The sequence below is a fragment of the Blennius ocellaris genome (genome assembly GCF_963422515.1).
Source record: "Blennius ocellaris genome assembly, contig: SCAFFOLD_77, whole genome shotgun sequence".
Taxonomy (NCBI): domain Eukaryota; kingdom Metazoa; phylum Chordata; class Actinopteri; order Blenniiformes; family Blenniidae; genus Blennius; species Blennius ocellaris.
Window position 1 is genome coordinate 157501 of NW_027662247.1, and position 16627 is coordinate 174127.

Consider the following 16627-nt stretch of genomic DNA (forward strand, 5'->3'; position numbering starts at 1 on the left):
CGGCCAGAGGACAGGCTGGACACTCGTGTCTCCGTTCATCTGGTCGTCCGTCTCACAGTCCTGGTCCTGCACCGCCTGGACCAGGACTACCGTCTGGTCCCCGTACTCCCCGGACGCCACCTCCATCACTGCAGGACGCCACAGGGGACAGACAACGTCTGACTGACGTCCAGGGGAGACACGCTGAGGGGACTAAGACTACACGTGGACGGACGTCCCAGGGAAGGAGGACAGTGTCCCAGGGCAGGAGGACAGAGGGTTGCAGACTGTCCCCGGGGACGTCACAGGGCAGGAGGACAGAGGGTTGCAGACTGTCCCCGGGGACGTCCCAGGACAGGAGGACAGAGGGTTGCAGACTGTCCCCGGGGACATCCCAGGACAGGAGGACTCACTGAAGTCAGCAGGGTTGTGGTAGGTGGGACAGTTGAGTCCCAGGTCTCTGAGGTAGGGGACCAGACTGGACACCGGTCCTCTGTAGACGCACTGTCCCTGACTGAGGACGTACAGCTGGAACCGAGACAACATAGTCAAGTTCTCAAGACGTCCTCAGGACGTCCTCAGGACGTTCTCAGGACGTTTTCAGGACGTTCTGAGGACGTTCTCAGATGTTCTCAGGAAATTCCCAGGACGTTCTCAGGATGTTCCGAGGACGTTCTGAGGACGTTCCCAGGAAGTTCCCAGGACGTTCTCAGGATGTTCCGAGGACGTTCTGAGGACGTTCCCAGGACGTTCCCAGGACGTTCTCAGGACGTTCTCAGGACGTTCCCCCCGGTTCTCACCTGGTCAAACAGCTCAAACAGCTTGGCGCTGGGCTGGTGGACGGTGCAGACGACGGTCCGTCCTCCTCGGGCCAGAACCTTGAGCAGGGAGACGACCTGGAAGCACGACGAGCTGTCCAGACCACTGAGAACCACACACACACACACACACACACTGTCCATTTCCATGGCAACGGAAGAAACCCAAGAAACATTGAAGTTTCCATGTTGGTGGTCATGGTGTTTTGTTCAGGTTCTGTTCAGGTTCTGTTCAGGTCCTGGTGGTCCAGGTTCTGGTCCTGGTTCTGACCTGGTTCTGACCTGGTTCTGACCTGGCGGTCCTGGTTCTGGTCCTGGTTCTGATCTGGTGGTCCTGGTTTTGACCTGGCGGTCCTGGTTCTGGTCCTGGTTCTGACCTGGTGGTCCTCGTTCTAACCTGGCAGTCCTGGTTCTGGTCCTGGTTCTGACCTGGTGGTCCTGGTTCTGGTTCTGACCTGGTTCTGACCTGGTGGTCCTGGTTCTGGTCCTGGTTCTGACCTGGCGGTCCAGGTTCTGGTCCTGGTTCTGACCTGGTGGTCCTGGTTCTGACCTGGTTCTGACCTGGTTCTGACCTGGTGGTCCAGGTTCTGGTCCTGGTTCTGATCTGGTGGTCCTGGTTATGACCTGGCGGTCCTGGTTCTGGTCCTGGTTCTGACCTGGTGGTCCTGGTTCTGACCTGGCGGTGCTGGTTCTGGTCCTGGTTCTGACCTGGTGGTCCTGGTTCTGACCTGGCGGTCCAGGTTCTGGTCCTGGTTCTGACCTGGTGGTCCTGGTTCTGGTGTGGTTCTGACCTGGTTCTGACCTGGTGGTCCTGGTTCTGACCTGGTGGTCCTGGTTCTGGTGTGGTTCTGACCTGGTTCTGACCTGGTGGACCTGGTTCTGGTCTGGTTCTGACCTGGCGGTCCTGGTTCTGGTCCTGGTTCTGACCTGGCGGTCCTGGTTCTGGTCTGGTTCTGACCTGGCGGTCCTGGTTCTGGTCCTGGTTCTGACCTGGTGGGCTCGTCCAGGAACACCACAGGAGGATTGTTCAGCAGCTCCAGAGCGACGGAGAGTCTCTTCCTCTGTCCTCCTGACAGGAGACACGTCCTCGTCCTGGAGACGTCCTGGAGACCCAGAGCCACCAGGGTGTCCCGGACCTGGACCAGGACCAGCTGTTAGAGGTGGAGAGGAGAGGAGGAGGAGGAGGAGAGGAGGAGAGGAGAGGAGGAGAGGAGAGGAGGAGAGGAGAGGAGGAAGAGAGGAGGAGAGGAGGAGGAGGAGAGGAGGAGAGGAGAGGAGGAAGAGAGGAGGAGGAGGAGGAGCAGGAAGAGGAGAAGGAGGAGGAGGAGGAGGAAGAGGAGGAAGAGGAGGAGGAGGAGGAGGAGGAGCAGGAAGAGGAGGAGGAGGAGGAGGAGGAGGAGGAGGAAGAGGAGGAAGAGGAGAAGGAGGAGGAGATCTCACCATGTCTCGGCGAACCTCCTCCTTCTCCTGCAGCTTCAGGTTTGCCGACACCTGCAGGAAGACAGAAGCATGAAGAAGACGTGGAACCAGAGTGGAACCAGAGTGGTACCAGAGTGGGACCAGAGTGGAACCAGCGTGGAACCAGCGTGGAACCAGAGTGGAACCAGAGTGGAACCAGAGTGGGACCAGCATGGAACCAGAGTGGAACCAGAGTGGAACCAGAGTGGGACCAGAGTGGAACCAGAGTGGAACCAGAGTGGGACCAGCATGGAACCAGAGTGGGACCAGAGTGGAACCAGAGTGGGACCAGCGTGGAACCAGAGTGGAACCAGAGTGGGACCAGTGTGGAACCAGAGTGGAACCAGAGTGGGACCTGAGTGGAACCAGAGTGGAACCAGAGTGGGACCAGAGTGGAACCAGAGTGGGACCAGAGTGGGACCAGCGTGGAACCAGAGTGGAACCAGAGTGGAACCAGAGTGGGACCAGCGTGGAACCAGAGTGGAACCAGAGTGGAACCAGAGTGGGACCAGCATAGAACCAGAGTGGAACCAGAGTGGAACCAGAGTGGGACCAGAGTGGAACCAGAGTGGGACCAGCGTGGAACCAGCGTGGAACCAGCGTGGAACCAGAGTGGGACCAGCGTGGAACCAGAGTGGAACCAGAGGGGGACCAGAGTGGAACCAGAGTGGGACCAGCGTGGAACCAGCGTGGAACCAGAGTGGAACCAGAGTGGAACCAGAGTGGGACCAGTGTGGAACCAGAGTGGAACCAGAGTGGGACCAGCGTGGAACCAGAGTGGTACCAGAGTGGGACCAGCGTGGAACCAGAGTGGTACCAGAGTGGGACCAGAGTGGAACCAGCGTGGAACCAGCGTGGAACCAGAGTGGAACCAGAGTGGAACCAGAGTGGGACCAGCATGGAACCAGAGTGGAACCAGAGTGGAACCAGAGTGGGACCAGAGTGGAACCAGAGTGGAACCAGAGTGGGACCAGCATGGAACCAGAGTGGGACCAGAGTGGAACCAGAGTGGGACCAGCGTGGAACCAGAGTGGAACCAGAGTGGGACCAGTGTGGAACCAGAGTGGAACCAGAGTGGGACCTGAGTGGAACCAGAGTGGGACCAGCGTGGAACCAGAGTGGGACCAGAGTGGGACCAGCGTGGAACCAGAGTGGGACCAGAGTGGGACCAGAGTGGAACCAGAGTGGGACCAGCGTGGAACCAGAGTGGGACCAGAGTGGGACCAGCGTGGAACCAGCGTGGAACCAGAGTGGAACCAGAGTGGGACCAGAGTGGAACCAGAGTGGGACCAGCGTGGAACCAGAGTGGAACCAGAGTGGGACCAGTGTGGAACCAGAGTGGAACCAGAGTGGGACCAGAGTGGAACCAGAGTGGAACCAGAGTGGGACCAGAGTGGAACCAGAGTGGGACCAGAGTGGGACCAGAGTGGAACGTGGCTCCGCTTGTTTAACAACAAGGAGAACCACAGCGCCAACCGGCGACCCGTGGTTTTCAGTGTTTCTGCCGTTGCCGTGGTAACGGCCATGGTTTTCAGAAGGTCTATAGGGAAAGGATGAGGCGTTGCCGTGGTAACGGCCATGGTTTTCAGAAGGTCTCCGGGGAAAGGATGAGGCGTTGCCGTGGTAACGGCCATGGTTTTCAGAAGGTCTCCAGGGAAAGGATGAGGCGTTGCCGTGGTAACGGCCATGGTTTTCAGAAGGTCTCCAGGGAAAGGATGAGGCGTTGCCGTGGTAACGTACCATCATGGCCTCCTGCACGCTGAGGTGCGGCAGCAGCACGTCGTCCTGCATGATGTAACACGACACCTTCCTGAAGGAGCGCAGGTCTCGGGGCTTCCCATTGGTCAGCACCTCCCCCGTCATCCCCGTCTGCCTAGCACACACACACACACACACACACACACACACACACACACACACACACACACACACACACACACACACACACACACACACACACACACACACCTCTGTCATGCCTGAAACACCAATTAAAACCTTCAACACGCCGTCTGATTGGCTCTGGAGATCTGAGCAATGCAGGAGTACTGATTACTACCAGCAGTACTGATTACTACCAGGAGTACTGATTACTACCAGCAGTACTGATTACTACCAAGAGTACTGATTACGACCAGCAGTACTGATTACTACCAGGAGTACTGATTACTACCAAGAGTACTGATTACTACCAGCAGTACTGATTACTACCAGGAGTACTGATTACTACCAAGAGTACTGATTACTACCAGGAGTACTGATTACTACCAGCAGTACTGATTACTACCAGGAGTACTGATTACTACCAGCAGTACTGATTACTACCAAGAGTACTGATTACTACCAGGAGTACTGATTACTACCAAGAGTACTGATTACTACCAGCAGTACTGATTACTACCAGGAGTACTGATTACTACCAGCAGCACTGATTACTACCAAAAGTACTGATTACTACCAGCAGTACTGATTACTACCAAGAGTACTGATTACTACCAGCAGTACTGATTACTACCAGGAGTACTGATTACTACCAAGAGTACTGATTACTACCAGCAGTACTGATTACTACCAGGAGTACTGATTACTACCAAGAGTACTGATTACTACCAGCAGTACTGATTACTACCAGGAGTACTGATTACTACCAGCAGTACTGATTACTACCAAGAGTGCTGATTACTACCAGCAGTACTGATTACTACCAAGAGTACTGATTACTACCAGCAGTACTGATTACTACCAGGAGTACTGATTACTACCAAGAGTACTGATTACTACCAGCAGTACTGATTACTACCAGCAGTAATGATTACTACCAGCAGTACTGATTACTACCAAGAGTACTGATTACTACCAGCAGTACTGATTACTACCAGGAGTACTGATTACTACCAGCAGTACTGATTACTACCAAGAGTGCTGATTACTACCAGCAGTACTGATTACTACCAAGAGTACTGATTACTACCAGCAGTACTGATTACTACCAGGAGTACTGATTACTACCAAGAGTACTGATTACTACCAGCAGTACTGATTACTACCAGCAGTAATGATCACTACCAAGAGTACTGATTACTACCAAGAGTACTGATTACTACCAGCAGTACTGATTACTACCAGGAGTACTGATTACTACCAGCAGTACTGATTACTACCAGGAGTACTGATTACTACCAAGAGTACTGATTACTACCAGCAGTACTGATTACTACCAGCAGTACTGATTACTACCAGGAGTACTGATTACTACCAAGAGTACTGATTACTACCAGCAGTACTGATTACTACCAGGAGTACTGATTACTACCAAGAGTACTGATTACTACCAGCAGTACTGATTACTACCAGCAGTAATGATCACTACCAAGAGTACTGATTACTACCAAGAGTACTGATTACTACCAGCAGTACTGATTACTACCAAGAGTACTGACTACTACCAAGAGTACTGATTACTACCAGCAGTACTGATTACTACCAGGAGTACTGATTACTACCAGCAGTACTGATTACTACCAAGAGTACTGATTACTACCAGCAGTACTGATTACTACCAAGGGTACTGATTACTACCAGCAGTACTGATTACTACCAAGAGTACTGATTACTACCAGCAGTACTGATTACTACCAGGAGTACTGATAACTACCAGCAGTACTGATTACTACCAAGAGTACTGATTACTACCAGAAGTACTGATTACTACCAGGAGTACTGATTACTACCAAGAGTACTGATTACTACCAGCAGTACTGATTACTACCAAGAGTACTGATTACTACCAGCAGTACTGATTACTACCAAGAGTACTGATTACTACCAAGAGTACTGATTACTACCAGCAGTACTAATTACTACCAGGAGTACTGATTACTACCAAGAGTACTGATTACTACCAGCAGTACTGATTACTACCAGGAGTACTGATTACTCTGAGGAGTTCCTCAGGTTCCTCCCCTCCAGTCCAGTGGAGGGCGCTGTGTCCCCCTGTGTCCCCCTGGTACCCCTGTGTCCCCCTGTGTCCCCTGGTCCCGCTGTGTCCCCCTGTGTCCCATGTGCCTCCCTGTGTCCCCCTGGTTCCCCTTGTGCCCCCCTGCGTCCCCCTGTGTCCCCAGGTATCCCCTGTGTCCCCTATGTCCCCCTGATTCCCCTGTTTCCCCTGTGTCCCCTTGTGTCCCTTTGTGTCCCCCGGTTCCCCCTGTGCACCCATGTGCCCCCTGTGCACCCATGTGCCCCCTGTGTCCCCATGTGTCCCCATGTGTCCCCATGTGTCCCCATGTGTCCCCTGTGTCCCCTGTGTTCCCCTGTGTCCCATGTGCCCCCCTGTGTTCCCCTGGTTCCCCTTGTGTCCCCCCTGCGTCCCCCTGTGCCCCCCTGTGTCCCCCTGTGTCCCATGTGCCTCCCTGTGTCCCCCTGATTCCCCTTGTGCCCCCCTGCGTCCCCCTGTGTCCCCAGGTATCCCCTGTGTCCCCTATGTCCCCCTGATTCCCCCGTTTCCCCTGTGTCCCCTGTGTCCCCCGGTTCCCCCTGTGCACCCATGTGCCCCCTGTGTCCCCATGTGTCCCCATGTGTCCCCCTGTATCCCCCTGTGTCCCCGGTGTCCCCTGTGTCCCCTGGTCCCCTGTCCCCTCTGTGTCCCCTGTCCCCACACGGAGCCTCACCGGTACCCGGCCAGGATGTTCATGAGGGTGGACTTCCCGGCTCCAGACGGACCCATGATGGCCACCAGGTTCCCACTGCGGAACGTCCCGGAGACCCTCCTGAGCAGAGTCTGGAACCCTGGAACCAGAAGGGGAACAGTGAGGTTCTAAACAACCACGCCTTGCCTTGCTTTGCCTTGCCTTGCCCTGCCCTGCCGCATCGTGAGGACAGCTGTAGCAGCAGCAGCCTCCAACCAGCTGGAACCCCAAAGCATCTGTAACACCCCAGGAAGCTGAGGCCCCAGAAGGAACCGGCTACCATGGAGACCAAACAAACAACAGGATGACGGACAGCTGCCGGGAGCCCAACACCGTCTAACAAGATTATCTAATTACACCTGATCAGATTACTGTCTGACTGACAGTAACCTCAGCAACACACACACACACACACACACACACACACACACACACACACACACACACACACACACACACACACACACACACACACACACACACACACACACACACACACACACACGTGGGCTATTCTTCACTTTGAAGTATTTGAAGTACAATTGTATCTTTTCAGGCTTGAATTGAAATCAAGTGACTTTGATCTGCAACTCGACTTTCTGAGTTTCTATAGAGCATCTTCCTCCTCTAACATCAGATTATAGAGCGTCTTCCTCCTCTAACATCAGATTATAGAGCATCTTCCTCCTCTAACACCAGATTATAGAGCATCTTCCTCCTCTAACATCAGATTATAGAGCATCTTCCTCCTCTAACGTCAGATTATAGAGAATCTTCCTCCTCTAACATCAGATCATAGAGCATCTTCCTCCTCTAACATCAGATTATAGAGCATCTTCCTCCTCTAACGTCAGATTATAAAGCATCTTCCTCTTCTAACATCAGATTATAGAGCATCTTCCTCCTCTAATCCAGATTATAGAGCATATTCCTCCTCTAACATCAGATTATAGAGCATATTCCTCCTCTAACATCAGATTATAGAGCATCTTCCTCCTCTAATCCAGATTATAGAGCATCTTCCTCCTCTAACATCAGATTATAGAGCACCCCCCTCCTCTAATCCAGATTATAGAGCATCTCCCTCCTCTAATCCAGATTATAGAGCATCTTCCTCCTCTAACATCAGATTATTGAGCATCTTCCTCCTCTGACACCAGATTACAGAGCATCTTCGTCCTCTGACACCAGATTATAAACATCTTCCTCCTCTAATCCAGATTATACAGCATCTTCCTCCTCTGACATCAGATTATAGAGCATCTTCCCCCTCTAACTCAGATTATAGAGGATCTTCCTCCTCTAACATCAGATTATAGAGCGTCTTCCTCCTTTAACACCAGATTATAGAGCATCTTCCTCCTCTAATCCAGATTACAGAGTAATGTAAAGTAACTAAGTACTCACCCGTCCTCCTCCTCTAATCCAGATTACAGAGTAACGTAAAGTAACTAAGTACTCACCCGTCCTCCTCCTCTAATCCAGATTACAGAGTAATGTAAAGTAACTAAGTACTCACCCGTCCTCCTCCTCTAATCCAGATTACAGAGTAATGTAAAGTAACTAAGTACTCACCCGTCCTCCTCCTCTAATCCAGATTACAGAGTAATGTAAAGTAACTAAGTACTCACCCGCCCTCCTCCTCTAATCCAGATTACAGAGTAATGTAAAGTAACTAAGTACTCACCCGCCCTCCTCCTCTAATCCAGATTACAGAGTAATGTAAAGTAACTAAGTACTCACCCGTCCTCCTCCTCTAATCCAGATTACAGAGTAACGTAAAGTAACTAAGTACTCACCCGTCCTCCTCCTCTAATCCAGATTACAGAGTAATGTAAAGTAACTAAGTACTCACCCGTCCTCCTCGTCTAATCCAGATTACAGAGTAATGTAAAGTAACTAAGTACTCACCCGTCCTCCTCCTCTAATCCAGATTACAGAGTAATGTAAAGTAACTAAGTACTCACCCGCCCTCCTCCTCTAATCCAGATTACAGAGTAATGTAAAGTAACTAAGTACTCACCCGCCCTCCTCCTCTAATCCAGATTACAGAGTAATGTAAAGTAACTAAGTACTCACCCGTCCTCCTCCTCTAATCCAGATTACAGAGTAATGTAAAGTAACTAAGTACTCACCCGTCCTCCTCCTCTAATCCAGATTACAGAGTAATGTAAAGTAACTAAGTACTCACCCGCCCTCCTCCTCTAATCCAGATTACAGAGTAATGTAAAGTAACTAAGTACTCACCCGTCCTCCTCCTCTAATTCAGATTACAGAATAATGTAAAGTAACTAAGTACTCACCCGTCCTCCTCCTCTAATTCAGATTACAGAGTAATGTAAAGTAACTAAGTACTCACCCGCCCTCCTCCTCTAATCCAGATTACAGAGTAATGTAAAGTAACTAAGTACTCACCCGTCCTCCTCCTCTAATTCAGATTACAGAATAATGTAAAGTAACTAAGTACTCACCTGTCCTCCTCCACCACGGTCCCTCCTGAACGGAGTACGAGACGTCTCTGAAGTGGATGTTGACGGCCGGTCGCCGCGGTAACAAGGAGAACCTCTGGGCCTCCGTCAGGTTGTTCTCCACCTTCCTCAGGTGACGTAGCGCTGGGCGCTCCACCTCCACCCGGTCCAGACCCAGGCAGGCCGTCCGGGGGTCCAGCATCAGGTCCGGGGGCCCGTTGGTGTTCTGGAGGGACAGGAACCCTTCAGCCTGAGAACCTGGTTCAGGACCACCAGAACCAGAACCTCATGAAACCACCTCCAGGAAGAACCATCAGGAGGGCGTGGCCATGGTGAGAGGTGGGCGTGGCCATGTTATGGGGTGGGCGTGGCCACCTTGTGTGGTGGGCGTGGTCAGGTTGAACGGTGGGTGTAGGCATGTTTAGATGTGGGTGTGACCAGGTCTGGAGGTGGGCGTGGTCATGTTGTGTGGTGGGCGAGGTCATGTTAAGATGTGGGTGTGGTCCTGTTGAGAGGTGGGTGTGGTCATGTCGAGATGTGGGTGTGGTCATGTTGAGATGTGGGCGTGGTCATGTGGAGATGTGGGTGTGGTCATGTTGAGAGGTGGGCGTGGTCATGCTGAGATGTGGGTGTGGTCACGTTGAGAGGTGGGTGTGGTCATGTTGAGATGTGGGTGTGGTCATGTTGAGATGTGGGCATGGTCATGTTGAGATGTGGGTGTGGTCATGTTGAGAGGTGGGCGTGGTCATGTTGAGATGTGGGTGTGGTCATGTTGAGAGGTGGGCGTGACAATGCTGAGATGCGGGCATGGTCCTGCTGCGATGTGGGCGTGGTCATGTTGTGAGGTGGGCGTGGTCATGCTGAAAGATGGGTGTGGTCATGTTGAGAGGTACGTGTGGTCATGTTGAGATGTGGGCGTGAAAATGCAGAGAGATAGGCGTGGTCATGTTGTGAGGTAGACGTGGTCTTGTTCAGATGTGGGCGTGGTCATGTCGAGACGTGGGCGTAGTCATGCTGAAAGGTGGGTGTGGTCATGTTGAGAGGTACGTGTGGTCATGTCGAGACGTGGGTGTAGTCATGCTGAAAGGTGGGTGTGGTCATGTTGAGAGGTACGTGTGGTCATGTTGAGATGTGGGCGCGGTCATGCTGATGTGGGCGTGGTCATGCTGAGATGTGGGCGTGGAAATGCTGAGAGGTGGGCGTGGCCATGTTGTGAGGTGGGCGTGGTCATGCTGGGGGGGTGTGTGGGCGTGGTCATGTTGTGAGGTGGGCGTGGTCATGCTGAAAGATGGGTGTGGTCATGTTGTGAAGTGGGCGTGGCCAGCTTCCTTCCTGCTCTAATCTGCAGTGACTCCAGGTGACTGTCGGTCAAATCTCAGCTTAGAGGAAACAAACGGAGGATTTAGAACCAGCTGACTCAGCACAGTACTGAGTACTCCCTATACTCAGAGTACTCACTGTACTCTGAGGACTCACTGTACTCACTGTACTCAGAGTACTCACTGTACTCTGAGGACTCACTGTACTCACTGTACAGAGTACTTATTTTACACAGAGTACTCCCTGTATAGAATAGTTACTTTCACCCCTCACTCACTTGAAAATAACCAAGGTGAAGATCACTACAGTGAAGATCACCAACCTAAATATCACTTCAGTGAAGATCACTACAGTGAAGATCACTAACCTAAATATCACTACAGTGAAGATCACTACAGTGAAGATCACCAACCTAAATATCACCACACTGAAGATCACTACAGTGAAGATCATAACCTAAATATCACTACAGTGAAGATCACTAACCTATATTTACCACAGTGAAGATCACTAACCTAAATATCACTACAGTGAAGATCACTACAGTGAAGATCACTAACATAAACATCACTACAGTGAAGATCACTACAGTGAAGATCACCAACCTAAATATCACCACACTGAAGATCACTACAGTGAAGATCACTAACCTAAACATCACTACAGTGAAGATCACTAACATAAATATCACTACAGTGAAGATCACTACAGTGAAGATCAGTAACCTAAATATCACTACAGTGAAGATCATTAACATAAACATCACTACAGTGAAGATCACTACAGTGAAGATCACTAACCTAAATATCACCACAGTGAAGATCACTAACCTAAATATCACTACAGTGAAGATCACTAACCTAAATATCACGACAGTGAAGATCACTAACCTAAATATCACCACAGTGAAGATCACTAACCTAAATATCACTACAGTGAAGATCACTAACCTAAATATCACCACAGTGAAGATCACTAACCTAAATATCACTACAGTGAAGATCACTACAGTGAAGATCATATTTCTCTTGTTTGATTTGATTTTTAACCCCTTCAGGTTCCAAGCCTCCAGAACAGTTTGGTTCCTGGACACACACACACACACACACACACACACACACACACACACACACACACACACACACACACACACACTCACCATGATGATGGAGTTGGTGACGGAGGTGTTGTAGACGCACCAGGCGGCCATCAGACAGGCCATGTCCTTCTGACACACACACTCACACACACTGATCCGCTGGGACCCAGAGCGGTAGAGGCCCCGCCCCCTGGTCACTGGCCCCGCCCCGGGGTCACTGGCACCGCCCCCTGGTCACTGGCACCGCCCACATTCTTTTCAACAATTCACTGAATTCAATTACATTTCAGCTGCTTAACCCTGAATGTGGTTTAGTGTGTGTGTGAGAGTTTGAGTGTGTGTGTGAGTTTGAGTGTGTGTGTGTGTGAGTTTGAGTGTGTGTGTGTGAGTTTGAGTGTGTGAGAGTTGAGTGTGTGTGTGAGTTTGAGTGTGTGTGTGTGAGAGTTTGAGTGTGTGTGTGAGTTTGAGTGTGTGTGTGTGTGAGTTTGAGTGTGTGAGAGTTTGAGTGTGTGTGAGTTTGAGTGTGTGTGTGAGTTTGAGTGTGTGTGTGTGTGTGAGAGTTTGAGTGTGTGAGAGTTTGAGTGTGTGTGTGAGTTTGAGTGTGTGTGTGTGTGAGTTTGAGTGTGTGAGAGTTTGAGTGTGTGAGAGTTTGAGTGTGTGTGTGAGTTTGAGTGTGTGTGTGTGTGAGTTTGAGTGTGTGAGAGTTTGAGTGTGTGAGAGTTTGAGTGTGTGTGTGAGAGTTTGAGTGTGTGTGTGTGAGAGATTGAGTGTGTGTGTGTGAGTTTGAGTGTGTGTGAGTTTGAGTGTGTGAGAGTTTGAGTGTGTGTGTGAGTTTGAGTGTGTGTGTGAGAGTTTGAGTGTGTGTGTGAGAGTTTGAGTGTGTGTGTGAGAGTTTGCGTGTGTGTGTGTGAGTTTGAGTGTGTGTGTGAGTTTGGTGTGTGTGAGAGTTTGAGTGTGTGTGTGAGAGTTTGAGTGTGTGTGTGTGTGTTTGGTGTGTGTGAGTTTGAGTGTGTGTGTGAGTTTGAGTGTGTGTGTGTGAGTTTGAGTGTGTGTGTGTGTGTGTGTGTGAGTTTGAGTGTGTGTGTGAGTTTGGTGTGTGTGTGAGTTTGAGTGTGTGTGTGTGTGAGTTTGAGTGTGTGTGTGTGTTTGAGTGTGTGTGTGAGAGTTTGAGTGTGTGTGTGAGAGTTTGAGTGTGTGTGTGAGTTTGGTGTGTGTGTGAGTTTGAGTGTGTGTGTGTGTGTGTGAGTTTGAGTGTGTGTGTGTGTGTGTGTGTGTGTGAGTTTGAATGTGTGTGTGAGTTTGAGTGTGTGTGTGAGTTTGGTGTGTGTGAGAGTTTGAGTGTGTGTGTGAGTTTGAGTGTGTGTGTGTGTGTGTGAGTTTGAGTGTGTGTGTGAGTTTGGTGAGTGTGTGTGTGTGAGTTTGTGAGTTTGAGTGTGTGTGTGTGTGAGTGTGAGTGTATGAGTCTGTGTGTGTGTGTGTGTGTGTGTGTGTGTGTGTGTGTGTGTGTGTGTGTGTGTGTGTGTGAGTGCGTTTGAGTGTGTGAGTGTATGAGTGTGTGTGTGTGTGTGTGTGTGTGTGTGTGTGTGTGTGTGTGTGTGTGTGTGTGTGTGTGTGTGTGTGTGTGTGTGTGTGAGTTTGAGTGTGTGTGTGAGTTTGAGTGTGTGTGTGAGTTTGAGTGTGTGTGTGAGTTTGTGTGGGGGAGTTTGAGTGTGTGAGAGTTTGAGTGTGTGAGAGTTGGAGTGTGTGTGTGAGAGTTTGAGTGTGTGTGTGAGTTTGAGTGTGTGTGAGAGTTTGAGTGTGTGTGTGTGTGTGAGTTTGAGTGTGTGAGAGTTTGAGTGTGTGTGTGAGTTTGAGTGTGTGTGTGTGTGAGTTTGAGTGTGTGAGAGTTTGAGTGTGTGTGTGAGTTTGAGTGTGTGTGTGTGTGTGTGTGTGAGTTTGAGTGTGTGTGTGTGAGTTTGAGTGTGTGTGTGTGTGTGTGAGTTTGAGTGTGTGAGAGTTTGAGTGTGTGTGAGAGTTTGAGTGTGTGTGTGTGAGAGATTGAGTGTGTGTGTGTGAGTTTGAGTGTGTGTGAGTTTGAGTGTGTGAGAGTTTGAGTGTGTGTGTGAGTTTGAGTGTGTGTGTGAGAGTTTGAGTGTGTGTGAGAGTTTGAGCGTGTGTGTGTGAGAGTTTGCGTGTGTGTGTGTGAGTTTGAGTGTGTGTGTGAGTTTGGTGTGTGTGTGAGAGTTTGAGTGTGTGTGTGTGTTTGGTGTGTGTGTGAGTTTGAGTGTGTGTGTGTTTGAGTGTGTGTGTGTGAGTTTGAGTGTGTGTGTGTGTGTGTGAGTTTGAGTGTGTGTGTGAGTTTGGTGTGTGTGTGAGTTTGAGTGTGTGTGTGTGTGTGAGTTTGAGTGTGTGTGTGTGTTGAGTGTGTGTGTGAGAGTTTGAGTGTGTGTGTGAGAGTTTGAGTGTGTGTGTGAGTTTGGTGTGTGTGTGAGTTTGAGTGTGTGTGTGAGTTTGAGTGTGTGTGTGTGTATGAGTGTGTGTGTGTGTATGAGTTTGAGTGTGTGTGTGTGTGTGTGTGTGAGTTTGGTGTGTGTGTGAGTTTGAGTGTGTGTGTATGTGTGAGTTTGAGTGTGTGTGTGTGTTTGAGTGTGTGTGTGAGAGTTTGAGTGTGTGTGTGAGAGTTTGAGTGTGTGTGTGAGTTTGGTGTGTGTGTGAGTTTGAGTGTGTGTGTGAGTTTGAGTGTGTGTGTGTGTATGAGTTTGAGTGTGTGTGTGTGTGTGTGTGTGTGTGTGTGAGTTTGAATGTGTGTGTGAGTTTGAGTGTGTGTGTGTTTGAGTTTGAGTGTGTGTGTGTGAGTTTGAGTGTGTGTATGTGTGTGAGTTTGAGTGTGTGTGTGAGTTTGGTGTGTGTGAGAGTTTGAGTGTGTGTGTGAGTTTGAGTGTGTGTGTGTGTGTGAGTTTGAGTGTGTGTGTGAGTTTGGTGAGTGTGTGTGAGTGTGAGTGTGAGTGTGAGTGTGTGTGTGTGTGTGTGTGTGTGTGTGTGTGAGTGCGTTTGAGTGTGTGAGTGTATGTGTGTGTGTGTGTGTGTGTGTGTGTGTGTGTGTGTGTGTGAGTGCGTTTGAGTGTGTGAGTGTATGAGTGTGTGTGTGTGTGTGTGTGTGTGTGTGAGTGTATGAGTGTGTGTGTGAGTTTGAGTGTGTGTGTGAGTTTGAGTGTGTGTGTGAGTTTGAGTGTGTGTGTGAGTTTGTGTGGGGGAGTTAGAGTGTGTGAGAGTTTGAGTGTGTGAGAGTTTGAGTGTGTGAGAGTTGGAGTGTGTGTGTGAGAGTTTGAGTGTGTGTGTGTGAGTTTGAGTGTGTGTGTGTATGAGTGTGAGTGTATGAGTGTGTGTGTGTGTGTGTGTGTGTGAGTGAGTTTGAGTGTGTGAGTGTATGAGTGTGTGTGTGTGTGTGTGAGTGAGTTTGAGTGTGTGAGTGTATGAGTGTGTGTGTGTGAGTTTGAGTGTGTGTGTGTGTGTGTGAGTGTGTGTGTGTGTGTGAGTTTGAGTGTGTGTGTGTGAGTTTGAGTGAGTGTGTGTGTTTGAGTGTGTGTGAGTTTGAGTGTGTGTGTGTGTGTGTGTGTATGAGTGCGTGTGTGAGTGTATGAGTGTATAAGTGTGTGTGTGTGAGTGTGTGTGTGTGAGTTTGAGTGTGTGAGTTTGAGTGTGTGTGTGTGAGTTTGAGTGTGTGTGTGTATGAGTGTGAGTGTATGAGTGTGTGTGTGTGTGTGTGTGTGTGTGAGTGAGTTTGAGTGTGTGAGTGTATGAGTGTGTGTGTGTGTGAGTGAGTTTGAGTGTGTGTGTGTGTGAGTTTGAGTGTGTGTGTGTGAGTTTGAGTGTGTGTGTGTGTGAGTTTGAGTGAGTGTGTGTGAGTTTGAGTGTGTGTGAGTTTGAGTGTGTGTGTGTGTGTATGAGTGCGTGTGTGAGTGTATGAGTGTATAAGTGTGTGTGTGTGAGTGTGTGTGTGTGAGTTTGAGTGTGTGTGTGTGTGAGTTTGAGTGTGTGTGTGTGTGAGTTTGAGTGTGTGGGTGTATGAGTGTGTGTGTGTGAGTTTGAGTGTGTGTGTGTGTTTGAGTGTGTGTGTTTGAGTTTGAGTGTGTGTGAGTGTATGAGTGTTTGTGTGTGTGAGTTTGAGTGTGTGTGTGAGTGTATGAGTGTGTGTGTGTGCGTGTGAGTGTATGAGTGTGTGTGAGTTTGAGTGTGTGTGAGTTTGAGTGTGTGTGTGTTTGAGTGTGTGTGTGTGTGTGAGTTTGAGTGTGTGTGTGTGTGTGAGTTTGAGTGTGTGTGTGTGAGTTTGAGTGTGTCTGTGTGTGAATTTGAGTGTGTGTGTGAGTTTGAGTGTGTGTGTGTGTGTATGAGTGTGTGTGTGTGTGTGTTTGAGTGCGTGTGTGTGTGTGAGTTTGAGTGTGTGCGTGTGTTTAAGCGTGTGTGTGTGTGTGCGAGTTTGAGTGTTTGAGCGTATGAGTGTGTGCGTGCGAGTTTGAGTGTGTGAGTTTGAGTGTGTGTGTGTGTGTGTTTGAGTGTGTGTGTGCGCGAGTTTGTGTGTGTGTGTGAGTTTGAGTGTGTGTGTGCGCGAGTTTGTGTGTGTGTGTGTTTGAGTGTGTGTGTGTGCGTGTGAGTGTATGAGTGTGTGTGTGAATGTATGAGTGTGTGTGTGAGTTTGTGTGTGTGTGAGTGTGTGAGTGTGTGAGTTTGAGTGTGTGTGTGAGTTTGAGTGTGTGTGTATGTGTGTGTGTGTGTGTTTGAGTGCGTGTGTGTGTTTGAGTGCGTGCGTGTGAGTTTGAGTGT

General features: G+C 49.8%; 2 protein-coding genes across 2 annotated transcripts in view; both read right to left on the reverse strand.

Moving 5' to 3' along the window:
- abcg1 (ATP-binding cassette, sub-family G (WHITE), member 1) overlaps positions 1-11950 on the reverse strand; it is a gene marked incomplete at both ends in the record, with an annotated part of 17563 nt that extends 5613 nt beyond the window's left edge. The window contains 9 exons of the mRNA XM_080521384.1: positions 1-128; positions 393-507; positions 780-903; positions 1788-1933; positions 2238-2288; positions 3996-4128; positions 6923-7040; positions 9412-9634; positions 11888-11950. The exon at positions 1-128 is cut by the window's left edge and continues 180 nt beyond it. Of these exons, the coding sequence (XP_080377510.1) occupies positions 1-128; positions 393-507; positions 780-903; positions 1788-1933; positions 2238-2288; positions 3996-4128; positions 6923-7040; positions 9412-9634; positions 11888-11950 (1101 nt within the window). The remainder of the gene's footprint in view (positions 129-392; positions 508-779; positions 904-1787; positions 1934-2237; positions 2289-3995; positions 4129-6922; positions 7041-9411; positions 9635-11887) is intronic.
- Positions 11951-13267: 1317 nt separating this feature from the next.
- On the reverse strand, positions 13268-16185 carry LOC308147990 (uncharacterized protein; the record flags this gene model as incomplete). The annotated part of the gene is given in 6 exon segments (XM_080521391.1): positions 13268-13460; positions 14820-15043; positions 15164-15253; positions 15314-15619; positions 15740-15751; positions 15754-16185. Coding segments are annotated over 6 exon segments (1257 nt in total), but the record flags the coding sequence as incomplete, so codon positions are not given.
- Between the last annotated feature and the right edge of the window lie 442 nt (positions 16186-16627).